Source organism: Acanthopagrus latus, chromosome 19 (genome assembly GCF_904848185.1).
Source record: "Acanthopagrus latus isolate v.2019 chromosome 19, fAcaLat1.1, whole genome shotgun sequence".
Classification (NCBI taxonomy): Eukaryota; Metazoa; Chordata; class Actinopteri; order Spariformes; family Sparidae; genus Acanthopagrus; species Acanthopagrus latus.
The window spans coordinates 19,454,067-19,481,884 of record NC_051057.1 but is presented as its reverse complement, the minus strand read 5'-3'; the positions used below and the strand labels follow the sequence as shown (position 1 = coordinate 19,481,884).

General features: G+C 43.1%; 1 protein-coding gene and 1 long non-coding RNA gene across 6 annotated transcripts in view; one reads left to right on the top strand and one right to left on the bottom strand.

The window, feature by feature from the left end:
* LOC119009002 (RNA-binding Raly-like protein) overlaps nt 1-27,818 on the bottom strand; it is a 107,570-nt gene that overhangs the window by 38,318 nt on the left and 41,434 nt on the right. For all 5 annotated transcript variants that reach the window (XR_005071601.1, XM_037079841.1, XM_037079842.1 and 2 more), the window contains one exon: nt 22,358-22,631. Coding sequence is in view for 4 of the 5 variants with exons in the window: in XM_037079841.1 (XP_036935736.1) it covers nt 22,358-22,613 (256 nt within the window). In the remaining variant the exon portion in view is untranslated. The remainder of the gene's footprint in view (nt 1-22,357; nt 22,632-27,818) is intronic.
* Nucleotides 10,190-27,818, top strand: part of LOC119009003 — an 82,445-nt gene continuing 64,816 nt past the window's right edge. Inside the window, exon 1 of the long non-coding RNA XR_005071602.1 lies at nt 10,190-10,451. This is a non-coding gene — a long non-coding RNA (uncharacterized LOC119009003). The remainder of the gene's footprint in view (nt 10,452-27,818) is intronic.

The window sequence follows — 27,818 nt, the reverse complement described above, 5'->3', positions numbered from 1 at the left end:
GAATTTACCTTGTTTCTAGGAACCTCATGAAGTCCCTCAAAGTGCAGAGCACGACATTACCCTTTTTAAGATGCCAAGAGCCTCCCAGAAGATCTAAATGCATCAACCTAATTTAAAGTGCTCGGCGTTCTCTTCTGGCATTTGAAACACACTCGCCGCCAACAAATGACCCTCATTTATAGCGGAGACGGAGGGATGCTGCAGATGCCCACGGGGAAGATTTTCTACATGATGGATATAAATCTGCTCAAGCCATCGCATCTCATTGGCCTATGACTTAGAGCCTCTCTTAGCTCATTAGACAGGCGCTGCTTCTGGCACTGAGTGATTGCAAATGCATCGAGTGTGTCAACTGCTGCGACTGCTTAGCAGCCCGTGACTGCAAATCGCCTCACTTTTCCTATCACTATGCTTACTTGCTCATTTGTTTGGATTCGGTCCAAATGGAGAGAACGTTGTCAGGCTCAAGGTGTCGAAACATTAACAACAGAGAGGAGATAAAGAAAGCGGAAGTCTCTCAGGCTCCAAGGATTTTTCCTTTTACGATGAACTGAACATTGTGTTCATCGACATTCTCTGCATTCACAGTGAAAACTCATCTGATGTATGGTTGTATCTCTGATATAAACCACTGCCACATTGTATGAAATTGTATTCTGACTTTACTCCTCCAAGTTTGTGCGTGCAGATAAACCCTCAATTACTCCGTGCTCAAAAGGGAACCTCATACCGGAGTATATCGAAGAACAACAATCACTGGGGCTGAAAGTAAAACATGACTTTGTTAAGGAGAAAGCAGGCATCCAAATCCAACACACATGTTGCTTGGAACTGCTGAGTGTCTCCTCCGAAAGGAAGGACTGCGGGAAAGCTCTCGACGGGTTTTCATCGAGAGCTTCGAGAGCTGATTTCAACCCGAACCTGGGAAGGAACATTGCACACTCTAGTGGAGAACAAGCAGCACAGCAGCGACGGGATGACGACTTCCAACTGAGAGATTTAAAGAAAACAACATGTACACTAAAGATATCATTAATCTGTTGTTTCTATATTGCCGGCGGAGACAGACTGTGGTGCTGGAATCACACAGCAGTCTCCTGCAGCTGCTCCACTGACAGTGGAAACAGATACGATGAAGAGCAGCCCTGGTGATTTTATATGCATGGGTGCACCTCCTCTGGCTGATTAAGCTCTACATTTAAATGAACCTCCCTCTGATACCGAGTCTGTCAGTAATCAGTGTCAGTGGACCGGCTTCAGAAATTTGTCATCTGATGTTTTGCTCTAATTCGTAGTTTAAGAAGATAATTTCCTGTGTTTGTACATGATGACTTTATTATCGGAAATCAACCAGAACCGAACAGAGCAATGTAAATTCTGACGCAGGCGGCCTTTTTCTCACCTTTTTCATTATTTGCAGAGTCTTTGGAATCGAAACTGCAGGTCAGATGGTTGTGGAGGAAATAAACAACATATATTAGATCTGTCAGGTTTTTGCACTTTCTTGTTGTGGGCTGTGGTTTAAATGAAGTGAAACATTTTTAGCACCACACAAAAACGTGTTTAGAAATGAAATCTAAATGCGCTGGGTGCATCAAAAGGACAAAGTTAGGCCCACTAGTGTAGAACAAGTGTAAAAAGTAAGTCTGGAGCCCTGAAAATAATCAAAAATTAACTCAAATACAATAGTAAAATCTTGCTTTTACATAAATTAAGATCAAAATACTTCCTCCACCACTGTTGGAGCCTCTCCCAGCATGCACTGGACCACAATGACATCACCTGCTGTTCTGCTCCAAACCTATAAAGTCTCCAGAACAGTACGATATCATTTCTGTTCCACGGTGGGTTAGGCTTTAATCATAAATTGCCTGGCTGTCTTCACTGGAGTGCATTAATCGTGATCATTCATCGGTTTATTTTTCTGTCCTAGTTTGGACCATATGGGGGGAAAAGCAGGATGCCTCTGTGCCAACGGCAGAGAACCACCTGGCTGCAGTTATATTACAGGGAGACAAATACAGACAGAAAACCAACAGACAAAAACACAAAAAGAAAAAAAAAAGACTTCACACATCTGTAGGGATGTTGGACTCGCTGGTTAAGACAGAAGTTGATGAGGTCAAACATTAAATATATCGGATTTGTGAGGTTGTATTTATGTTTTAGTCCCATTTAACTGATTCATATCTCAAAAATACAGCATGATTTGTTACCGGATGTCTCTTCGGGTGATAACCGATGATTTTAATAACACTGAATTCTTAACGGCAGCTGGATCAAACCTGTTCCTCTTTAGGCAGGAACTAAAACCTACACATCCCAAAGTGAACACATTCATTGTTATTTCACTGAATTAAAAGGATTATATTTTAAAAAGGCTGAGCAGAAGCAACCTCTCCTTTAATGTACCTTCACTTAATCATCCATCTTTATACATGAGTCACATCCACCCAGCCCACATCCTCCTCAGTAAGACCTCATTTAGCTTTTATTTAGGCTCTAATCTGCATCATCCCTCCCTCCTGCTTACTTCCTCTCCCCCTTACGTTCTCCTCCTCCCTCCTTCTCCTCCTCCCTCCCGCTCACTCTGCTTTCCTCTCCCTCGCTCGCTCTCTCCATCTGTCAGGGTCAGCAGAGTGCAAAGAATCACATTAAGACGTATTCAAATGTTGAACTAGTCGCGATTGCTATTCATACAGGCATTACGGGCTGCCAAATTTAATTCAGCCCAGACGCTATCGGTGCCACGGCGGTTCACGCAGCAGGCGGAGATAATACCAACCACACAGGGTGGAGGAGGAGGAGGAGGGGTTAGAAAAACCCTTTACACAGACAAGAACGTCTCCTGGATGTAACGGGGCCACATAAACAAAGCAAGGTAAAGAGGAAGCAATGGATTTGACTTCATTTTTGATTCTTCCTGCTGCACCTGAGATTAACAAGGCCTATATCATCATCTAAAGGAATGTGATGTTTTCTGTGCTATAAACAAGTTGTTGCTGTACCAGTCCGTTCCCAAATTCTCCTCTCCTGTGCTTTTCCTACTGTTGTCACGGTTTTGGTTTTCAGTTTACTTGTTTCCTGTTTGGTAAATGCGTCGTCTGGTATCAATCATACGTTCCACTTCCTGTCTTTGTGTTCTTTCTCACCTTTCCTGATTGCACTAGTTAGTTTCGGCAGCTTCTCGTTAACTCTCCCTCCCTTGTGTGTTTGTCTGTTGTTTTTTGTGTTTTTGGATTCCTACCTGTGTTCCCCTCAAGCTTCAGGTTTGTACTTCTTTTGGGTTTTTGTATTCGTCTTTAGTTTGTTTTGTGTTTCGCCCCCAGTCTGTTTCTGTAAGTTTTGTCACTTGCTTTTTGGACTTTTGGGTATTTTATGGATCACAGCTTACTTTATTAAAGCTCACCTTTTGTCCTGTTACCTGCCTCCCTCACTGTGTCTTGCCTTTGGGGTCACTTTTTTCATTGGTTTGTGTTCATTGTAAGAGCAGATTATGGTGATGTCGACTGTTTTGTAGTGAGTCTGATGTTAATTGGCGGTTTTGCCTATATAACCTAGGAACCTTTGTGTCTAGGCAGGTGTTTCCAATCGGAAGAGGAAAAACAGTTTTTGACCGCTATTCAGCTATTGTGCTCGATGCATGTTTTGCTTGATTAGAAGTGTGATCTTCAAGTTTAAGATACGAAATAAATGGATTTTGTGCATCGCAAAAGAAAAGCAAGTGGACTTTATTCATCAGTCGTGGAAACGTAAGCGCGTCAAGAATATTTCCTGTTGAAAAGCCTCAGTGGCTTAAAGCATTGGCTTAGCCTCTACATTCATATTACCCCACACATTTAAGAACGTGTAACTGTGAGAAAGATCTATAGTGTAAAAACAGAAAGACTTCTGAAATCCTCTCAGTGGAAAGAGAATCATTTTAATGATCCTTGTTATTTCTTGCTAATTTTTTGTTTGTTGTATTTAGATTAGAGTTTGACTGCATTTTCTTTTGCTAGTTATTTGTTTAGTCTATTTATTTCTTCAGCATATTTAGTTTTGTCTAGTTAGTATTTTGTTTTGTAACTCTGTAGGCACCTGAGGTCATATAGGCAGCAGGACAGGTGTAGGACCAGGATGCACCTGGGTTGGCCTATGTTTTCTTTTTATACCAGAGCAACAGAGCCATGCAGTTTCCTTAGTTTTTGTTTGCATGCCAGTCTTGGAAAATAAACCACAAACACCAGAGCAACACTGAATGGACATTGAACTTCTTTTGTTGCAGCAGTGGCTCTTTGATTTTTAACATGAAGTTTAATTAAAAGTTTAGATTAATCTGACAAACGGCCACTATAGTTTCAAAAGTGCACTTTTCCACTAAAACATCAGGAATTGTATTTTTCTCATCAAATACATGTTTGCAAATAAAAGCACTAACAGGAAGCATTTCAGTAGATCCATCTCTTTGTGTCATGGGCATCTCAGACTCAAGGCACCTGCTGCAGCAGCGATTAAACACAAAAGCTCACAAACAATGCAGCAAAATTAAACACGCTTTCCCTCACATCACCGTCACACCTACTTACATTCTGTGGACGGAAATGATCCTGATGACATACAAGCCATGTCCTCTTTTCTCCTGAGGAGGTCACTGTTGTACAAACTGTTTCCACTGTTTCCAACGTGCCTCAACACCTGCAGAGCGCTCCAGTAGAGAATCAAATAAGCTATTATACTTCCGTTCATTAGTACACAAACAAGCGCGAAGTAGAAATGACTCTGCAGAGAAGCAATTGTTCTGGGGTGGTTACACTTGTGGGGGAAAAAAATGTATACCTGTGTTTTTGTTAGGGAGAAATGATTTATGGTTTAGTCCTCACAGAGTAATGTCACGTATGCAAAATCTTCCAATGTTAAGTGAGCAAACATGGACAAAATAAGATTGTCGTTTTCAATATAAGTGTATTTAAATTGTAAAAAAGTGAGTTTGGTACGAAATAATAATAACCATCACTCATACATGATAATTTTGTTGTTAATAAATCATGTATTAAACAAGTGATCATATTTAGGTTTTAACTGATCTGTATAATACTGTACATGGTTAATAAATAACATGCTACTATTTGCTGTAGTGTAATTAACTATAATTCATCAGTATTGTAAAGTAACTTATGATGCAACATTTACTAATGATGTAATAATAAAGTACACACAATAATGTTACCAGTGTTGTTCTTTGTCTTGCATTAAAACCTCTCTAACTTCTCTGTGTACACATAGTTTACAGTGTAATCAGACCTGTTCGACCGGCGGCCCCGTGGGGACGACTGCGGCCTTTAAACAGCCTCATTCTGGCCCTTTGATCATTTTGTTTGGGGGCTAATTATCCGAGCACAGAAAGTCTCTTATTTCATTAAAAAGTTTTAGCTCAGGCGCATAAAGCAGGGGGGAATTAAGGCGAGTCAAAGAGTCGACCTGCTGCAGAGATTAAAAAGATGCTTGTGCACTTTTGTACCATACAAAACAATTATCTTTCAATAGTGAAAACTAATAACCAAAGAGGAAAAAAATACATTATTTGAACACATTTACATGTTGCAGGCCCGGTGGCGCTTCACTTTCCAGCTTTTGCAAATGAGAGAACAAACACACAAGAGTAAATAAACTTCTTTTAGGACTTCTTCTTATTCTACAATCCAGTTGCACCAAATCCAGACTCGCCCTCAGTTTTACAGAAGGCTTTTCATGAACACCTTAACAAACTGAAACCAATTAAAAAGGATTTCATTCACTTTGACGGTGGAAATAATTGTGCTGATCTTACTGGACACTGTGTTGGTTCTGCCAGCTGCAGAGTGGTAATAACTGCTGCGTACCACAGTGTGGCGCTCAATGACCACAGAGTGAAAACACACACACACACACACACACACACACACACACACACACACACTCCTGATTCCATGATCTCCTTTTCCTCCATGTATGAGCACAGGAGACTGACACTGTCTTGACCCGTCATTTCAAACTGAAATCAACACCTGAATGAATTCCCCCCCCCACCATCCTCCTCGTTTGGTATAACAAGCACTCGTCTCGGCCGAAGCTCAAATCTCATCTGACAGGACGGCTCCCGCAACTCAAAGCAGTGACGGCGGCCCATCTTCCCCTGTTAGATGAGGTGCATAAATACAGACACAGCTCATTAATAATTCTGTCACACAGGTAGGCTACGGAGAAAACCGGTGACACACTTTGGAGCTCGAGCGCCCGAAGTCCCAGAACTCATCAGCTGCAGAGGCCCACTTAGGTATTTTTTTTCTCACAGTATGGCTTGAAAACTAAGATGCTTAAGACCTTGTGAAAGCATTTCTGTGTGAAACTGACAACGAATGATTCCTCTTTTTTTGCAGCGTGTTTACACTTCTTGCCCTTCCACCAAGGCTACAGGCTAATAAGGACGCGTGAACGAGCCACAAGGAGCTGCCAAGGTCAGGAATGTGCTTCAAACCAGCTGCTATCTTACTGAAGACGACCCCTCCCCGCGTGCATGAAGCTCGCCAGTTTGTCAATTTTTCCTCGGAGACGGCGAGCAGACAGCTGTGTGTTGTTGCTCGTCCCCCTCAACAGCTGCAGGAGGCGTTCGGTCATCCTGTCAGCGAGTACAGTGTGTGCCTTTTTTATCGAGCGCCTCGCAAACGTGAACTCCGGGCAGTTCGGCGGTTCGGATCAAGTCTTCACTTAATACTTAAAATATTCTGGACACAGAAAGGGGTCAACTCAGGTAGGAGTCGTTATCCCTCACCGATTCCCCCCTAATTAAATCCACACCAGTCACAAAGGAGGTGGCACAGATAAAGAGAAAAGAAGCTGAGTTTGAGAAAAAAAGAAGAGTTCTGAGATAAGTCAGACTGTGTTAAAGCGAAGAAAAAAAAAAAACAGTGCGAAATATCAGGGCTAGTGCACCAGATGTTCAGTTTAATCGCCGCATATTTAATTAGACGTATGTTTGCGTGCGGATCTCTTGGCAGGAACGAATCTGATGCCCCTCTCAGTGCTGGAATAATCTGTCTGACTGCCCCCCCACCCCCACCTCCTCCTCCTCTCTACCCAAAATAGCACACATGGCTTTGGGTCTGAGAAGGCCAAGTGGGCAGTTTAGCCATGCACCAGTGCTCTAAACAGCGCTCTGAGTACCTTGGGACGGTTATGGCCTGACTGTAAACTGTGTCTCGATGGTGTCAGAGAGGTTACTCCGTGGCGGCGGATAATGCTAAAGTGTTGACTGACAATAAAGTTGAGGTGGTTAACCGCCATCATGCCCGGCGCGACCTTTGCCGGACAGCGAAGGCCGGGTCCCCCCCCCCTCCTTCCCCAGCTGTGAGTCACCATTCCACACCAACAACTGGACGCAGTGATTCACGAGCGCTCAGCTTAGCAAGCGTAATTGGCGAGGAGGCCTTGTGAGAGCGAGGACGGAGGGGAGAGGAACGAGGGAAGGGTGAGAGGCAAAGTGGCGTGAGAGAGTGTGTTTGGGAGGGAGGGAGGGAGAATAAATGCGGAGTCAAATAAGGAAATGTGGGAGGAAAAAGTAAACACATGAGAGAGCAAGAGATCGCTCCGGGGGAGGTTAAAGGCTGGTTTTTAATGTTATTCTGTTTATACTGTCCATCTTCATTCGTTGGGGGGGGGAGAGCTCCCCAGCGAGTCTGTCAGAGTGATTCTTAATTTGCACACTAAGTGGGGGAGGAGGGGGAGGCAGAGGAGGTTACGCTGAAGAGCCCTGCGAGCGAGGGTCCGCAGAAACCCTCCAGGGTCGCAGTAATTATCGCCGCATGTGTAATCACGAGTCACAAGCCATTACTCACACAATGCGTCACCTTTTAACGCCCCGGCTTTGTCTTTTTTTTTTTTTTGTGGCTCAGCCCGAGGTGCATATCGACAATTACGGCGCGAATTAAGAGGCAGACATGACTGACTGGATCAATTATTATGGAGTGTTAAAGGGCAGATTTTCCATCCCAGGGGTCGGTGTCAGGTCTGTTATGAGTGTCGGTCTGTCTGGTTGATACTCCGTTAAAGGTCGCACTGCAGTGGCCTCCGTCGCAAGCGAGACCGAACACCTGGAAATGTGATCCGCATGTGGGGAAAAAAGCCAATCGCACATGAACACGTGTAGTTCTCGCGTACGTTTCTTATATGGAAAGGTTTCATTCCTCTGTGGAAATACTGTCTTTTATTCACTCATGAAACTATTCATGTCAAATGTCAAACTTGTCATTTCCACGTGTGAAAAGGCAAATTTAACGGTTTTCTTATGTGACACAGGTTTCTTGTTGAAGTATTATCTCTCAGCAGGCACAAGCAGAGCATCTGTGAGAACACTAATCCTGCACAAAGGGCTCATTACTCTCGATCCACGTTGAGAGATAAAGTCAGAGCGGAGACGAGCGTCTTTAATTCATCAGTTAATGTGTTTATTCCAAATATGTCTCCTAACCTTACCGGGCAGCGTGCAGTCATGCATATCTAGAGTAAAGTTTCTGATGTGAAATTTCAAGCAGTGATTCCATTCATTCCACCCCACCCCGTCTGCGTCAGCGTGCCCCAGATGTGAACCTCGGCTCGCAGCGGTAAACACGGCGCTGTGATTATGCACAGGGAACAATTATCCAACTCTGTTCTTCTTCAGTGGTCCGGAGCCACTTTCCCTCGCTGCCTCTCCCGCGCTTTCTCTGTAGATGGATGTAATATTAATGAACACATCCTAGCCAGGGCTCTTGTTAGGCTTCAAGCTAATCCTGTTAGTCTGAAGCCACACTGTCCCCAACTGTTCATCTCCGGCCTCCATCGGATCATTTACCAACTGCTGTAGGAGAAGGGACAGAAGCTTCGGGGGTCCTCGGCCAGTTGAAGAATAATAAATGTGGCCTGGGACGGAAGATACGAAGAGAGGAATGAAGACGGATGTGTCGTCTTCTTACTGATGGCAGCGCTGATGTTTCTTCTGTGTTTTCATTCACTGGCTGTAATTTCTCACTGCCATTATGTGTAAAAAAAAAAATAATATGAACTGCACTTCTGGCCTTATTAAAACCTCATTTGTAGACAAGTAGTGAACTTATAATGGATATGATATGATACGTTTATCTGTTAAAAGGTCATTCACTTGCAAAGACATGTTCAGGTCCTGTTTAGTGACGTTACAGCGGTTAATTAGACCTCTGAGAGGTTGAATTTCATGTCAGAGGTCTTCAAATGATCTAAGTCATACATGTAAAGTTCAAACAGACTCACTGTATCTGGGGATCAGGAGGGGATGTATTAAAGAGTCACCCCAGAATCAAAAATATATATTTTTTCTGTCACCTGTCATGCAGTTGATCCATCTAGGCTGGTATCACTGTGTCGGTGTTGTTCCTACATCATCATGCTGTCGTGACGTCATAACTTCATGTCTCTCGTGTTGGAAATCACACTTAAAGCACATTCATGCGGCACTGGTATAACTGGAAAAATGCATTTCCGACTGGGAAAATTCCCCATCGTATCAGAGCAACTCAAAAAGTCAGAGAAACTGTTGGTGCACGAGTCGCCGCACAGAAACATGGCAGGCGAAAGTGAACACAGGGCCGATGGTAACGTGCATATTGTAAAATGTATTTCATGGCTTAGATGATCTGTTTCCTTTGCTCTTGTCACTCAGCTGTCACTGTGTTGGGAAGTGGAACCGTCCGAGCAGCACCTGAATGCAGCATAAATATTTTTCCATGAGCAAATTTTCAACTTACAAAAAAGTGACAAAAGCAAACCTATTATTTCCTGTGTCTTTTTTCTTTTTTAGTTTTCTGTCCCTGTTTGGTTAGGTTTAAAAACTTAAAACTGTCAAGCTGGAGCAGATAAAGTGGATCCAGGTGTGAAAGACAGCAGGCAAGAAGCTCAGAGGATGAAGTTTTAATCACAGTGAATCACATTAAAAGGCAAATGCAGCAGATCAGGAAAACTCTACAGATGACTCAATAAAGACTCATCTAAAGATTGGACTTCAATACGGACTGAACCAATGAGAGGATGAGGTGCAGGTGGAGTGAGGCGGAGACACACAGGTGAGTGGAATGAGTGGAAATAAACAAGGAACAGTGGAAAGAGCTGATAGGCTGGAAAAACCGGGCTGACGAAGGAGATGCAGCTCAGGTGTGGAGGAGAAAACCAGGCAGGTGAGGAGGACGAGATAAGAGGAGGGAAACAGAGCAGAAGACACACAGAAAACACAAAGCTGCATGAGAGGATCATGACTTAACACGATGTTAAACACATGTCTGAACGGATAACGTCTCCAAAGTGAAGACTTCCGCGGACTTTTTGCTGAGTCGCTACACAATGACACTACAATAATGTGAGCGGTCGGTGTCGGTGATGATGTTCCAGGAGCAACGGTGACATGAAGATATCGGATCATTCGGCAGGTAAGAATAGAAACATGTTTATTTATTTTTTTGTTTATTTTGGTGGTGAGCCGTCACTTTAAGAAGTGCGAACACCGACTGCTTTAAAGATGTTTTTGCTGCTGGAGACCGCGGGTGATTATCACTTTTTCTGCTGCAAACTTCTTGTTGCCATCAGTTCAACAATCATGTTTATTACCGATTATCATAAATTAGAAAAAGTCATGCGGCATCACGCTGATAAAACAATATTAAGCGTTTTTATGAGCTCTCAAAGAGAAAATTGGAGTTTAAATAAATGTGTTTTTGTTGTCAAAAACTAATTTTCTGCCATCAGGCTTGTCAATCTTCGGTTTTCTTAGGTGTTTTTTTTTTTTTTTTTTTTAAAACAATGTGATGTTAGGCTGTAGCTCCGCTTTCAAAAAGGATAAGTTGTGTTTGCATCAAGCAGACTGTAATTGTGTTTCTAATTAGCAGCCTTTCATGTGTGTGAGATTACTTAAGATTTTCGTTCTGTTTTTTGGCTGCTGTATTTAGCTCATTTATGCAAACCGATGTGCTGGGGAAGAACATCTGAAGGCCGCTTTAATTAGAATAGACAAATCGAATTAGAGTCAATGATGTTTGATGAGCTAATACGTAATCTGAGTACAGAAATGGGTCGCAAAGAACAGACGCGAATTCGTTCCTCGTGCAGCAAAAATATCAAGTATCAGGGACTGTTAAAAGAAACACAAGTCTCTGATCTTTGACTTTCATTTTCCTCATTTGATCATAGTTAAGGTCAAAATCAGAGTTTGTCGCCTGCTGTGTTTTACTTGCATAATTAAAGGTGCAATATGTAAGAATTGACCCCCTGTTAAATTCATACCCCCAACAAATGGGGGCAGCATATCACCAGATGAACTACTAACTGCTGCTTATGTTTATCCATCCATGACTGTCGCTATTGTTAGCTTGTTAGCTCAGTTAGCTGTGCAGCTAGCCTGCATGGGGAAGCGTTGGAGATTACAATGGTAGCAGAGAAGTTTTGGATCAGTGGGAGAAAGCTTTTTCAGATCTGGAGCTAGCTGGTTAGCATGCTAACGACAGTAGATGCCTCTGCAACCGGTAAAACACAACATCAAAACTGTTATTTCATCACATTCTGTTTTTAATTTTTGTTAGATTTTGAATATCTGAAACAAAGAGAACCTACAACTGCTGTGTAGTGTTTGCTTTTGTATTCGAAAAACTGTCGTCTTTCTACCATTTTGGATTCTGTGACCCACTGGATTATCTGGTGGCTGCTGAGTTGATATTAGATTTTTCATTTTGATGGTTTTGCTGGTGCTGAGGAGGCGGGTTTGCTTTGTTTTGCTCAAGGGCACTTTGACACACTAATGTTTATATGAGAATCTATATTGTGACCTGCCAGAGGAGGCCGGCACACTGACCTGCACCACAATGGTGATCTTCATATATTATGTTTTTAATATATGTCCCTGATGCTCAGCGGTGCAATACAAATGTATTACTGCACTCATATGAAGGGGCACTAAGTAGTTTTGGAGTATTTAAAATATTAATAAGGGAATAATACAAACTCATTTATTTTTTCCATGACTGAATAAACAAGCTGTTCTCAGAGGAAAATAAGATCCCCAGAACACTGTTTTGAAGCTAGAAAGGTGGCAGGGTCCGCCACATATATAAACAAGTAAAAGTAAAACAACCTGAAATTTGTGTTTTTCCTTTTTAAGGTTGGTTGGTTTGTTCTGTTTACTCCGCCATTTAAACAAAGAGTTTATTTGTTTAGGCATATAAAAAAATAAAAAATAAAAATAAACTGAGTCAATGAAGATCTTCTTTCTCTTCTTCTTCCCCCAAAACTCAGTGCGGCTTTTTAATAATCATACTCAGAACAAAACATGAACACAAACTAAAACAAATCTTGTTTACCCAATTTTGTAAACACACACACACACACACACACACACACACACACACACACACACACACACACACACACACACACACACACGGCCAGCGTTCTGCTGAGCCCAGTGAGCCCAGTTCTCTGACTCTGATTCACAGCTCAGTGTTTCTCTACCTTCTGAACCCAGGTTTCTAATCAGAGAATTAGCTGCAGTTTCCCCCTGCCAAAATCCACACAGTAATCCATCTCACTTTGTCCACACTGTGGCTCATGCCCCGCTAAAGCATTTGTCAGAATGCATGAAAGAGAGAGGGAGAGCGATACTGAAAGAGAGAAAGAGACAGCCAGAGAGACAGAAAGATCCTGGCAGCCGGGGAAATGTGCTTTCCTGGTTTCCTTGGGTGGCTTTATTAAAGCCTATTAAGTGCACAATGGCAATCTTTAAATTTCTCCAGCATTGTTTCCACAAAGGGAACATGTTCTTATATCCTGAATACATTACGGCTCAGATAAATCCCCCCCCCGCCGGCTTGACTATACCGCCGATGTTGCTGTGCGGCTGCGGGCCTACGCGCCGCTCTGTACCTGGTGTTATGGATGCTTTTGTTGAGTGCTGGGTCAGGCCAACTGTGCATTCAACGTCCGGCCCGACTCTCTCCGCGCGTGATTAATGAGGGAGGAGACGGACAACCAGGGTGCATTCTAATCACCCACAAGGACAAGAAGAGATATGGAAGGGGGAAGAAAAGGAGGGAGGAAGAGAGCAAATAGAGAGAAGGCGAGAGAACGAGATTATGTATTGATATCGCCGGTCGGCGTTGTGCGATACAGCGCTCCGGTTCAAATCCCTTTCCCCTGGCACAAACGCGAATTCTCCAACGCCTCCCATCTGCAAGCGCGCATAGACTCCGGCACACTGAATACTCTCACAGCCTCGGAGGCAAACACGGGGACATGAAAGACACAGAGGGGGCCTTATGGGGGCTCGCTTTGGCAGGGCTCAGTCCAGTGGATCAGGAAGAATTGGCCCATCTCGTCGCATACTGCAATACCCATAAGGCCCCTCTCTCTCTCTCACTCAAGGCCGTTCATGCCTCTGAACCTGGCTCTCAAAATAGAGTCACTGAGCTGTGCAGTTATTGTAGACATAGTTGGAATTATCTATGCAAATTTCGGATGCGAGAGTGAGCCGGCGAATGCTAATGGTGAGTGATGGAGAGAATTACAGCAGCCAGGTGGAGGAGATGCAGGAGGAGCGCTTTGGCTAGACGTTATAGAGAAAATCCCCCCTCGGGTATTCACTTTATAACGTTAAGCCTTGCGATGTTCAGAGAATTGAAAGAGTTGGGTGCGCTATCTGAGGAAGTGTTACAAATTATTTTGCAGCCACAACTTTGTCCGTATGAGTTACACACTTCCTTCTTTCTCTTTACCAGCTGAATGTGATCACAGAACGGTGAGCAGCGAGAAGCCTCCGCACAAAAAAACACCTGTACTAAAGTGCAGGAGATGGGTCTGATGAAGTCTTCATCACAAACTGGTGGTAGTCAGGTTGAATAATGTCAGATGATGTAAGGATCGCCCAGTGACTCATATTCGAAACTTGGAAATAGAAAATTTGGAAATAGAAGATGGAGAGAGACGGAATAGATTGTTTGTTTGGTTTAGGAATCAAATGTATACAGCAGCTACACGCTCAACGGAAACAAAGGCACAGTCGACACATGGCAGACAACCGACACGGCATACATTATGTCGTACCACACGAGCAGATGGGGGGGAAAAACAATACAACAATAAAACGAGCACCGTTGAACACTGTGCCAACATGTAAAGCCCACCATTTTGGATTCATGACAAGGGTGCTAACCACATACTGTATCTTGACGATTAAGTCTGTCGACTCGTCAACTGTATTTGGCCAGTTATTAATGAAAGATAATTAAAAGCGGGAAACAGAATGTATCCATGCATGCAACACGTCCCTCTTGCTAGTGTGTCGTCACACTGGAAACTCGAACAGTTGTAGCAGCACTTCTTGCACACTCTCCTTCTACCTGTCCCCGCTCAGCCGCCTCCTCCTCCTCCTCCTGCACGCTTTAGTTTGGTTTGTGCGTCCTGTGCTCCTTGCTATGCATCATGCTGGCCCAAAATGACGATTGATTGCAGTGCCACTGCCTTTGTAATCCGCTTAGGATGGATTTTGCATCTAAATCACTTTATTATTTATGTGCCTAACTCTTGCCAATGCCATTTGGAGGCAGTATGATTGGTGATCCATCACACATTATCCTTCACCGTGGTCATTAATATTGTAATGGGACGGACCTTCACCATGAAACTTCCAGGTGGAAGGGAATGCAGATCTCCTCCTGGGAGGGTCAGCCTACTCAAAACAGGAGTCAACAGAGGGAAGATTATCAGGCGTGCTCGCTAGCAGACAGACTCTCCAGAGATGTTGTTAGTTTGCCCTCTCTCTGCCATTAACCTCCCTCCCTCTGCCGTCCTCCTCCTCTCTGCTCCCAGGTTGCACAGCAGCTTGTATCTTCATACACTGCCTCTCTTAGAAAAATAGGGGGATGTTATTCTTTCATTGTCCTTTTCCGTCAGGGCTTCAATCACCACCTGCCAATCACATCTGCTGCCTACAGGCAGAAACACACGAGCACACGGTGCCACATCAGGACATGGTTGAAACAAGCACTACTGAAAATGAGTGGGAAAAAAAACAAGAAAAGGGAGACGCTCATCTGGCCACGAGGGGAACGCGTGATACGCATCATGGAGTATTTGGTGGAAATGCATTACAGGCAGGGCTGGAGACTGACGCTGTGTTTGGGCCTAACAGAGATCTTCCCCAGGTCACATCTGAAATGATGGGGGGGGGGGGTCTTGTAAGTTTACAATATGTATGATTATTTCTTAGCAAACGACAGACTGAAATGAATGCCGACTGCACTGGGATGCATCTCCTCATGCTGCTACTATTGGTATTTCTCTCTCTAAAGTGCTGTGTCAGCGCTAGTTACAGTTGCTGGCAGATTTAGCGCGAGACCTGAGAGAAATGTTTCACATTCAAACCTGAGGTAAACTCTATACATCGGCAGAGGATGCAACATATAATGCTACAATGTGAACAACAAATCAATTGAAGTTGGCAACTGCAGTTAAGTGTGACAACAAGTTATATTCTGAAAAGATACATTACTCTATCGTCAGCAGGACGAGCGCTAGTTAGCAGAAGATGGCTAGCAGAGTCCTGCAGTGTTTTGGGCGACACTGTTACTATTTTTACTTGCAACTGCTATTTTCTTACCGTCAGTGCTAAACTGCAGTTTGAAGTGACAACACAACACGTTTCCTTCATGTTAAAATCCGTGAAGACGTGAATCAGTGTTGAAATCGCCGGGAGGAGTGCTGGTTGGGTGTTGGCTGCCGATGAACAGCGGACTCCTGCGGTGTGTTGGCTAACAAACAGCTGATGTAGCTAAATGCCCTGCGCATAGTAGGATGCATGCATATTCTATGGAGCGTTTGATTTAATAGCAAGTGTACAGTGAATAAACGTACTGAGCTTTTACACTCATATCTCAGAGACTGGTTTTAGCTTGATACAATACACAGCGCTGGACGGACTGGTGGCACATCTGCTACATACTGTCAGTGCATTGTATTGGTGTAGATTTGGAGACTCAGCAGTAGCATGTAAAGTCTTACTGCATGCTGGGACTGCTGAGGGCAAAGAATCTGTCACTGTTTGTCTCTATGGCAGCCCACTGAGTCCGGCATAGAGCGAGGGCCATCGAGATGCAGCAGATGTAGCTCAGTGGGTGAAGACGGAAAACTGCTCGGATGCGTTTGAGGTTCATGCGTGCCAGCAATCATCATGTCACTGTGTCGCGAGGAATTCCCCCCCCAGTCGGCCTTTCAGCCAGAGGGAAAGGAAGCACACAACAACACAAGTGAGATGCAGAGATAGTTGTTAATAACGTGGCTTATGTTGCTATGTAACAGAGCTGCTGACCTCATAGTGCTGGTGTATTCACGTTAAAGTAGGTGATTTGATTGTGATTTGTAGTGAAATTTAAACTAGTTTGGAGGCTGAACTGGATAGAGACCGGTGCATTTTCATTATTTTTGGCTAATTAGTCCTCTGCCTTCTTTGTGCACTGTCGTGGCTAAATGGAGCCCAGCCTCCGACATCCCTCTCACCCTTTTGTTCACTTTGTTTCACCTGTTGGGATCAAACAACTTATACCTTTTTATTATCAGTAGTAGCACACGGAGTCCTGCCAAGAAAACCCCCACGCGGGACTGCAGCACATTTAAATCTAATTTTGGATCATGGTGAGACATCTCCTGGAACATCTCAGAAAACAACAAGTATTAAATCTTTGTACAAACATCTTCCTGACATTATATTGGTGGGAGCGCTCAGTTATTGCTTGATTGATGGCTGCATGTCGGGTGTAATTTGCATTAAAATGTATTTACTTCTGGTGCACAGACTCCCACGACGGTGCACTGTGCATATTTGTGTACTTTGAGACATTCAGACTCAGCCTCTGTTTCAGTTAAATATGCTAACAAAACTCACATGAAGTCAGTATGCATACTAAATTTCCTTGATTTACATGGGAATGGTAAGAGCCGCTCACAGATGCCACCAAAACTAATAATGTAGTTGTGTAGTTGTGAGGCATGCTTACAACAATATACCACACACACCCAAACACATCACAGTGTAGGTAACAGTAGGAAATGGCATGTGATTAAATGTTTCAGCACCATGGTGAGAGACTTAACAGCACACTGAGTCAATTTTTATTTATTTATTTTTGCTTTAAATTGACTCTACCTACATTCACACAGGAAATGGAGTTGCAGTTACTGTGATACATTAATACTCCCGTTTGAGACTCTCTTGCACGTGCAACTTCCTTTTTAATACTGTGACAACATCAAAACCTTCTATTAATGCTTCTTGACTTAAAGCTAGGTTTGATTAGAGTGGAGAAACCAACAAGAGCAAGCAAAAGTATACAACAGAAAATGATGCTGCTTACTGCTGTAGCTGTGTGTTTTGTGCTAACTGGGTTAGCTTGGCTCAGGAGCTGTGTGCTTTGTGCTAACTGGGTTAGCTCGACTCAGGAGCTGTGCGCTTTGTGCTAACTGGGTTAGCTTGACTCAGGAGCTGTGCGCTTTGTGCTAAATGGGTTAGCTTGACTCAGGAGCTGTGCGCTTTGTGCTAACTGGGTTAGCTTGACTCAGGAGCTGTGCGCTTTGTGCTAACGTTAGCAGCTGAACAAGTCTGTTGCTGCCACAGTGGGTTTGTTCTTGGCCTCCGAGACTGAGTGCTTTGTGCTACCCAGTTAGCGGCTGAACAACAGTCACTGCTACTTACTTGTTCTTTGGCTCAGGGCCTGTGTGGCTATCAATGGTGAGCACAGCACATAATTGTCATCTCTAACCATATCCAACTACCTGATATCTCATTCGCATGTAGGAAAACATCTAACTTCGTTATAATGCACATGAGCAATGAACATGGCTAATGTTAGCACTCAACACTGTCAAGCTAGCATGTTAGTCTTGGGACAATTTGGCTTGAACATCTTGTGCAACTAGCTTGCTACTAGCTTTACCAATATGTCTGCAGACAGACTAGTAGAATCTTTAAATATGGGCTATAAAAGGTGATTGGATGGGTTTATTTGGGACTTTGAAACAGACACAATTCTTGTGTTTTGTCAGATTTTATTTATTCATTGCTGTAGTAATATAAGATTTTATACAAATATAACAATAATTGCTCTAGAATAAATTGCTAATGCTTGCTTTTTGTATTCTTTTTCTAGTACCATGTCTATTGGTATCCACCAACACAATAGGAAAAAATGTGTAAATGCACTTGGCAATAAACACAAATCTGTGTCTGGAAAAAATGCTCACCCTTTTGCTTTCTCTTTCAAAATGTTACATTGGCATAGATGCATTCAAACATTCACAGATTAATGTTTTATATATAGCTTTATTTCCTCTAAAGTGTGTGTGTGTGTGTGTATATGTGATTTGTATAGTGTTAAATGGGACACTGTCTGAGTTTAAATGTTTTAGCACTATGGAGAGAGAGAGAGAGAGAGAGAGAGAGAGAGAGACACAACAGAGGAAAAGATTCTTAATGTCTGCTCTGTGAGACTCCAACATCTGTGTTCATGTGAAGCACTTGAAGAGAAATGTCTTGGCGCTCCTTGAATTGCATAGAGACACTGCACTTACACCATTCGGAATAGCATCTCATGCACTGCTATTTAGTAATGATTGCTGTGCCCACAATCCTAGATGTGAGCTCATGAACTCCTGCTCATATTTGATAGGGTAATGGTGCATTCATTCTTTCACTCAGCGGCAGGGGGGGAGAAAGGGTGCTTCCAGTTTTGTTATTAGAGAATTCTTGCATTCTTTCATCAGCTGTTTTTCATCCATATGCACACACAGAGTGACAGTCTCATCTTCTGTGGTGGCGGCAGGCTGAGACCTTTGACATTTGTGTATCATCGAGTGCACAGATTAGTCATCACCAGTGAGTCTGTGCTGCTGAGGTAGATCTGTGCAGTCGCAGAATGATGTGATTATTCCACTGACCTCTTTTTCTAGTGACCACAGCCAGCAGAAAGCCATGCCTCTCAAACCCCTTCACAACAACATGTTCTGCTTCTTTTTTTTTTTTTGGAGGGGTGGGGGGTGGTGCATGATCTCAGTAAACATAGCCAGTGACTGTTGAGACACCAATGTATTTGAATTCCTCCAGTAAAGCAGCAATATTAGCTTACCTGCAGGAGCGATCTCTGAAATTGCGGCGCAATCAACTTGCAAGTAATAAAGCTTTAATGAAACGTTTTCAAACAGGAAGACAGATCCTTTTGCGGAGGTCATTCCTCAACTTCACATCATTATGCGCCTGATTCATTTCTCCGCCATGTTAATATAAAAAGCGTCGGCCTGGGAGCGTGAGACTGAGGGTGTCCTTAATTGTCAATTAAGGATGTATCTCCCAATCATACTCCCTCCACATGACTCGTAGACTGAGTGATAAGGATGTGGGCAGGGCTGCCGCGCTGCAAGGTCGGTTTAAATTGAACTCCGGAGTAATGAGAATACTTTCGATTATATTTGCTTTCTCAACAAAACGCAAGCAATCACACATGAAGAGAGTCAAATTATTTGCAGAGAAGTAACAAATAAATCGCTAGACACTATCACTAGAGATATGGTCGATTGCTCAGTGATGGTTTTGGGTTTTGGCTGTGAATGGCAATTGTCCTGGCAGTGACTAGGTTTTCATAACTGATGTGTTTTTCTGCCTCTGATTACAACATCCATAACGCCAAATATCAAACTAATGAACAGCTTAAACCATTAGCCACCATCAATCAGGCAGAGAGAGCTCATCATCGCTTGCTGTTGATTTTTGTCTTTGGTAAAGTGTTTCATTAACCATTGTTGCTGTGCTGTCAGATCAGGAAATCATCTCAATGTCAAGCTTAAAGAGGTATTAGACTCCTATCCAAATTGACATGCCTTCATAAACGGACAACATCGTATCGAGCAAATGAAGAAACCACTTAGGATCGGCCCAGCAGCCAGATGGATGGAATGAAAGACGGAAGAGGCTGCGACAGTCAAAGATCATTGGTTTGACGTTCGGGTCTATAAATGTAAAGTAGACTCATAGGACTCATAGTAACCTCTAAATCAGCTCTGTGTTCTTTCTCTAGACTTTCTTGTTCTGCTCATAAATCATGTTAGTCACAGCTGAAGTTCATTAACACAGGAGTTAACAGTCTGGGGAATATTGTTTTCACTGGGTAATGCCCTTGAACTGGGCTTGTTTACATCAGTCGTGTTCATTATCTTATATAACTTTCTTTCACTACCAACACTAAACACCTGAGGATACCATATAATGAAGTGGTAGACTGTAGGAAAACTTGGATCATCTTCAAGCTGGAAGTCAAGAGATGAAAAACTACATACCACCGCAATGTCCAGAAAGCATCTGTCTTTTTAAACCAAAACCACGGCTGAACCGACATTTTCCCTGAGACATCACAGACACCATTTGAGCCCTAATTAACACATTATAATGAAGTGAAGCCCACAAGCTAGTTCTGTCAACACAATACACTCATATTGACATTTCTTGTTCGGCAGTGACCTCCCGTGGCTGTGGTTGTTATTATGTCTGCAAAAGAAGAAGTGCGGAGTAAAAGTATTAAGAGCACAGATCTCAGGAGATCGTGTTCATGTCCATGGGAAAGTGGGTCATGTACATAACTACGGTTACCCAAGTAACTAAGCACATGAGTATAATGGTTATTTAAACTCAGCCACGATTTTTGCTGCCTAAACTTTACCAAACTTCGTGCGTATGACAATGGCTCCGTAGTATGCTAGAACAGCCACAATGGTTTGGGAACATCAATGTGTTGTTTTGGGAGTGACTGGCAATCAACCTATTTAGTTGTTGAGGTTTGAGGAAGTGTTAGAAGCTTCTGAGGAAAGATGGTTCCCTGCTGAGTCTCTTTGGGTTGGCGGCTCACCAAACAGCAACTGACAAATCTCGGATAGAATGTGCTTGAAGTTCAAAATGCTATCGTCACTCCCCACACCCTGCTGTGAAGAGCTTGGTATTTCCTTGTGAGGAGAGACCGGATCAGAGCGTATGCCAAATATCAACTATATACATATTCTACAGTCACATTCTGCATTCACATGATAAAAAAAATAAATACATTCACTTCACTTCCACATTGTATGAATATTTCTTTACTCCCTAGAGCCGCTGTTCCCTGTCTGAAACTCAAAGCATGTCGGACTCCACTCTTCTCGCGCCTCAACTCCTGGTTCTCTCTGAAGGGAATGAGTCACAGGCACATGTTGAGATGGGGAGGTTATTATTGTCACCCCCCCCAAGTCTCTGCTGGGTGAGCTTAGTGTATCACTATGGGGAGTGACCACAGCAGAGCCAAAATGCCAAATATCAACTCTGTCACATATTCTACATTCACAAAACAATCCATTCCTGTTCTGCATTTAACTTCCATCATGCACTGCTCCCTTTGATCACCTCACGCTGATGTTTTTAACTGTGTAGCGTACAGACACCCAGTGATATTTGCACTGTACTGTACACTCTGGGGGGGCCCAGAATCCCTGGTTGAAACGCCAAACACATTGCAAAGACGTAAATCAAAAGGTCTCTGGCCTGCATGCTGTATGATCCAGTCATGATCAATGCAACGTTGTGTTCCGTTAAAGCGGTTGTGTCTCTGATTGTGCTCTGCTGCATCTTTGCAATTCCACCCCGAGAGGCTTCACAAAGGCCCAAGACAATCCGCCTCACTAGACAAAAGTATTCTGATTGAGCAAAGCAAATGTGAATACAAAACATTTCACAGTCAACTTCCACAAAAAAAACAACCCACTGCAAAATGCATGCACAGTATCAAATCAATGCTTGCACAGCATATTGTAGCCGCGTCCCCTTGGAACTTAACATATTCTGCTCTGCTTGAGTAGTGTGTCTCGAGAACTTTGACATAGTTCCTGCGAGTTGCTGCCTGGTAAATGTTAAAATCAAACTGTGCTTACATTCAGCAGTGGATCAGTTAACGGATTCAGCGGGGATTTTTCTCCAAAGCAGCGTGACAACAACACACAGACACTTCAGCATTTAGGAGCCAAGGGAAGTTCTAAACTAAAAGTCTGAGAGATGCCTGAGGCGTTTTGTGTTCCTAAGAGAGACAATCCACTCTTCTAGCAGGGAAATGGCTTTAACGAAACATTCTGTATTTCAAGTGGAAAGTTTTTGTGAGGAGCTGTATAGACTGTATCTCACTGGCCCTTCATGACTTCCTAATGGCATCTACAATGCAAACGCAGCAGAAATTTCCCACAAAAGGCCAAAAAAAAAAAAGAAAAGGAGAAGGAGGCAAAGAAGACTCACCAAGTGGCTGTCCGGCGATGATACGGGCATTTTCCCCCGCCACGGCTGCTCGGGCGTTCCTCTCGTTCAAGTACTGTACGAAGGCGTAACCCTTGTGCACAGAGCAACCCACTATCTTTCCGTACTTGGCGAAGATGACTTCTATGTCGGTTTTCTTGACAATGGCTGTGTTGAGGTTGCCGATAAAGACTCTGGAGTTGAGGGATCGCGGGTCATTCTTGTTGGTCACGTTGCTGGTCTGGGTTTTACCAGTCATTCTCCTCCAGTTGCCCTCCTGGGACACAGACAGAGTGGGGGAGGACATGGCTTTAGTGGCTTTGGATGGGGAAACTCCACCATGGAACCCCAAAGTCTACCTTATTAAAGGAAAGGAAGGTGAGTATGGAGAGAGATAGTTGGTTGCTGAGTCTCATTCCCAAGTCATCAAATACTGACACTTTGGGTTTCAAATCCCGGCTGAATAGTGACCCAAGGCGTCGGTAATTGACGACTTTGGAATGAGAAACCATCAACTGTCTTTGTCCAGAATCACCTTCCCTACCTTTAACTCAATCAATAAATATTTCATACAGTGAAATACATGGATAAACAATCAAATAATTTAACAAAATAATTTTAAAAACCTCATTATTACAGAATATATCTTCATTATTTTCATTTTCTTTTCGTGTTCCCCCATCCTCACACAGGTCCATTCACCAATAGCTCATTAAGTAACAGTCATTAGCTTCTGTTGGCTAAAGTAAAACCACAGAAAAAGACTAACATGTTGAGAATCACAACACTGCCAAGATAACTTTAAATGAACCAGTTAACTGCAGCTGTTAACACTTGCTCCTCACTTTTAATCGAGCCTCTCATTAGCTTGTTTGCCGGAGAAGCAGGTGTCCTGTGAGGAAACGGCCTCTGTAGCCCGATTTAGTGTGTTAACACCTGTTTGCTAAGTTAACACAGCACATATACAACTAAAAACTTACCTCTTTCCTTTAATAAAATTCATTTGCAGGACCTCACATGCTACCTACCTTGTCAGCTAACTAGCTGCACTGGTTCTTGAGCTTTCACTAACCGGTTTATTCAGAGTTACCTCGGCAGCATTGTGATTTCAAAGATGTTTATAAAGGAAATAACAGAACTCTGAAGAGCAAATAATTATAGTATGTCTTTTCTGGTTTCTGGAGTAGACAGGAGATAACTAGTTAGCTACCTGGCCTGCTGAGGGCCTGGGGCAGGTGATTGGCTTTAAAATGAGGAGGGCAGCAATATTCACACGGCGGCCAATTTCCTCTGAGGTTGTGTTCCACAATTGCAAGTTGTATGACTCTAAACACAAGGAATCTGGTAATAAATGTTTTCTGTCCATCACTTCCTGATTGATCAGCAACTGAAAAGATGGACATCCGACCATATTTCAAGGTAAAACAATATATTTGATGACCAATTAGCTAAGTTAGCATTCAAGCACCTCCTTGCTCTCATTGCCATTGGATTTCATCTGCGCATTGAACTTCTAGGCTTAAATGAATGTGTCCAAGTTGTGTATTGTATATTTTAGAATTATTTGCTACCATTCCTATAATATCATGTAACACTATGAAACAGTAACATTAGCTAGGAAGTGGTTGGATGCTAACGCTTGCTGTTATCCAACGGTAGCTAACGGGTTATGTTGTTTAACCTTGAAATATGTCCTCCCAATTTTTCACTATCAATTGTGAGTATGATGTCAGAGGAAAATGGCCGCTGTGTGAATATGAGCTACACATTGCTGTATTGCTGAGAAGTGACATTTTGAGAAAAAAATGTGATATGAAATAATGAAAATGCCAATGTTAAATAAAACCAGACTTGAAAGGGCCTTTCTTGGAAAAACTAAACGATGTAATTAAACATAAAACTGTATTCATATGAATAACATCGACTAAATAATATTTCATTCACATTTTATTCCATTTACCTTTGTGATTCCTCATCCAATAATGTCTCATTTAACACTGATCACTTTAGGGCTCCATGACGCACAAGCTTTTATTCAAATTTGCTGTTGGAATCTACATCGGTGACACATATTTGAAGGCTTTTTGTTTACCGTATTTAATTCACAAGGTCATTTGCCAGTCAACTGCTTATCTAAGCCACATTTTTTTTTTTCTTTTGCATGGCTGAAACAGCACCACTGGATGGCTGAGTCGGGGAGCTAAAGGGAGGAACAGTATGGGAATGTCGCAGCAGTTTGCTCTGCCTTGTGAGAAAGCAAATACAGTGGCTGTCAGTGGGAAAGCTTTGCTATCTCAATACCCATATTGTTGCATCCCTAATGCTTTGTGCGCCGTCTCACTGATCACAGAATGCGTAGGCTGTAATTCATGTTACAGTTTTTATTCAGACTTTTCTGTGCTGTCAAGTTAACAGCGTACATTAGCCGCAGCTTTTGTAGGCCTCCCCTGCAATTATTTCTGAGTGACCTTTTCATAACCTGAATGTTAGTTTTTTTTATGAAAGATGATGGGCTGCATGATCAGGGGGGGCGGGGCTCGTTTCTCCCATGGAAAGGATGCACTCTTGAACAATTTGAGCTCTGTACAGTGTTTAATTATAGTTTGTACGTATACCTATGTACAGTATGTACCTGTATGTTTCTCTTTGCTGTTCCCATTGATTTTTCCTTTCTATCCGCTCACATCATTTCCTTTATGTAGCTGGAGAAATCCAGGCTTTCATTACAGTTTATATTCCCGAAAAGGATTACACTTAGTACATTAAATACCGTGAAATATTGTGAGGAAAACACTGAATATTCAATATTCGTCTCCTCCAAGTCTCTGTCCCTGACACACGGTGATAACAACTATTCAGCTTTGAGACGAAAGAACCTGAATAATGGATCCAATCCTCCGTAAATAGGATTAGTAACCAAGGTAACACTGATGCCGTTGGAATATCATGTGGAAACACGCATGCACACACATTTTTGTCACCAGCAGTCTTTTTTTTCCTCCTCTATCCAACTTAATTTTCCACAGCTCAGCCTCCCTGATCTGACGCCGTGCGGTGTGGCCTCAGTATCCGCACAATTACATGATGTAGTTTTTTTTACTGTGAAGTGCTCCGCTACCTATAATGGGTTTGTTCAGGTAATTACAGCGCGGCCATGAGATTATGTCGAGAGAGGGGGAAAAAAAAAAATGGAGCGAGAGGATGTAATTCACAAACTTAGGGATGGTTGAATTCCGTTGTAGGGGACGGTTGCTCGGCACCTACAGTAGATGAAGGAGGAAGAAGCGTCCAGTCATCCAGGAAATACGGGAGCAGCCATGTGATTTACGGGGGAGAGATTCTCTGTCAGGCATCCATTACACCTGAGACTGAGATTATGCTAGACGTTCGTCTGCTCGTTCATGGATAAACGCGTATTATTTCACTTGGCAGCACATGTTTTTAGCATTACATCACCTGCAGCATAATGCCGCCCCACTTTCCACCGTGACTGTTCGACGCCCACCGACATTTTCGCCGCTCCTGTGTGTCCGCTGTTTACAGTGCTGCATCGGCGTGTGTCGTCCCTGCATGTGGGTGTGTGTACGAATAAACTGCCGCTCGCCATCTCTCAAGTGGCCTTGACATTTATCAGCAGCAGACACTGAAAATTAATGTGGTGCAGGCAGGCAGGCACACACACACACACACACACACACGTGCAGACTCAAATGAGCTCCACAATGACCATCTAACTGTGGTTTAAACCCACAGTCTGACACCCAGCACATATTGATGCTCGTGGACGGGTCACGGCTAACATGACAAATCAGAGGAGAAACGTTAGATTGCCTCCTCCTCGTCAGATAAATCACGAGTGGGAAATGGTCACCGAGACCTTTTTGCCACTCCTTACTGTTATATTTCACGTTGTCTTCTCCGTTGTTTTCTTTAGGGCAGGACACTAATTTATTCCATCAGTGGTTTTCCTGCTGACCTTGCCGTTTAGTTTTTATTTACAGCCTCCATTAAGCTCCTCATCCTACGAGGTGATGGCGTCATGAGGAGAAACATGGGGGGGAAAAAACAACACATGAAGTGATGCGCACCGGGAGTGTAATTGGCAAAATAATTGTCCCAGCGACCTGACATTTGTTGTTAAAAGAAGGGCTTCGTCTGAGAAATGCAGTCTACAAACTGCTTTTAGAGGGAAAAACTGATGACCCGATGCTCAAAGCGCCCTTTTTAAAAAAACTGATTACAACGTCAACAGTGGAGCCTTTTTTTTTTTGTTTTTGTTTTGTTTTTTGTCAGTAAAGAGCCAAAGACAGATCTTCATTTAAACTTTCATGCCGGCGTGCTCATGTCAGAACAGGAGTCACATTTTTCAAAAAAGGTGGATGTCTCATTTTTCCGAGCGAACCACTGCTCCTCTGGCATGACAGGAACTCCTGGCGTGCCTGACGTTCTGATAAGGTATGAAAAAGCATCACAATGTCACACCAATGATAAAGAAATGACTATAAGGTCAGGCTGGGGAAAAAAAAAAACTCCAAGGTCGCGCGTTCGTCAGTGCTGAAAAGTGGTTGAGTGAGAAAAGGAAAAAGATTTGGCACATAAGCAGCCATATTACTGAGTCGTACCTTGCTCTCTGCTGCATTGTGTCTCGGCAGACAGGCTCTTAAAAGGTTGTTGTTTGGGTCTGGCCACATGCCTGATTTATAGACATTTTTTCCATGGAGGGAGGGAACTCATTGAATTGATTCCTTTTGTAATTTCCTACCACTCCACCACTGTACATTTCTCTTCGCCATGCCTCAGCCACTCCGCTCTGATTGTTGCCAAGGCAGCTTGACGGGGGCTGAGGAAAAGGCTGGAGAAGCTGCTCAGTGAACAAGAACAGACACAGGTAGCCTGATGCACCTTTTTTCTCCCCATTGCTGTTGCTGCCATGTACTGCAGAGGTGGAATAATTGCTTCATGGATTCCTTCCATTTATATCTTGTCTGAAAATGTGTCTCTCCGCCTGTGAAAGCAACGGCAACAACCGAAAGAAATAAATTCCCTCTACTTTTAAATCAATGCTGCTATTTGTATTGTGCACTGCGGAGCATTCCTGCAACCAGACATACATTTGTGCACCTTTTTGTGAAGTCGGGGGGCGAAACTATTCTGCCCGACAAAGGCAGTGCTGTCACAAAATTTAGCCCGATATGGCGGTAAAAGAACAGTAGAGGAAAGTTTTAATTTAATACATACAGGATAATGGGCATTAAAGCAATAAACCACATTTCTGCTTGCCTCTTGAAATGTGTTTGGTCTTCAAGTGAGGGAGATATAAACCTTATTCTCCTCACATTTCCAATCAGTCGCTGCCCTTTGGCTTTATGAGTCAAGACACACAGTGTTGGGCTGGAATTCAACTCCGTAAGCAGACAGCTACGGCAAAGAGGGTCCATAAAAGGAAGAGGAACAACTCTAATTT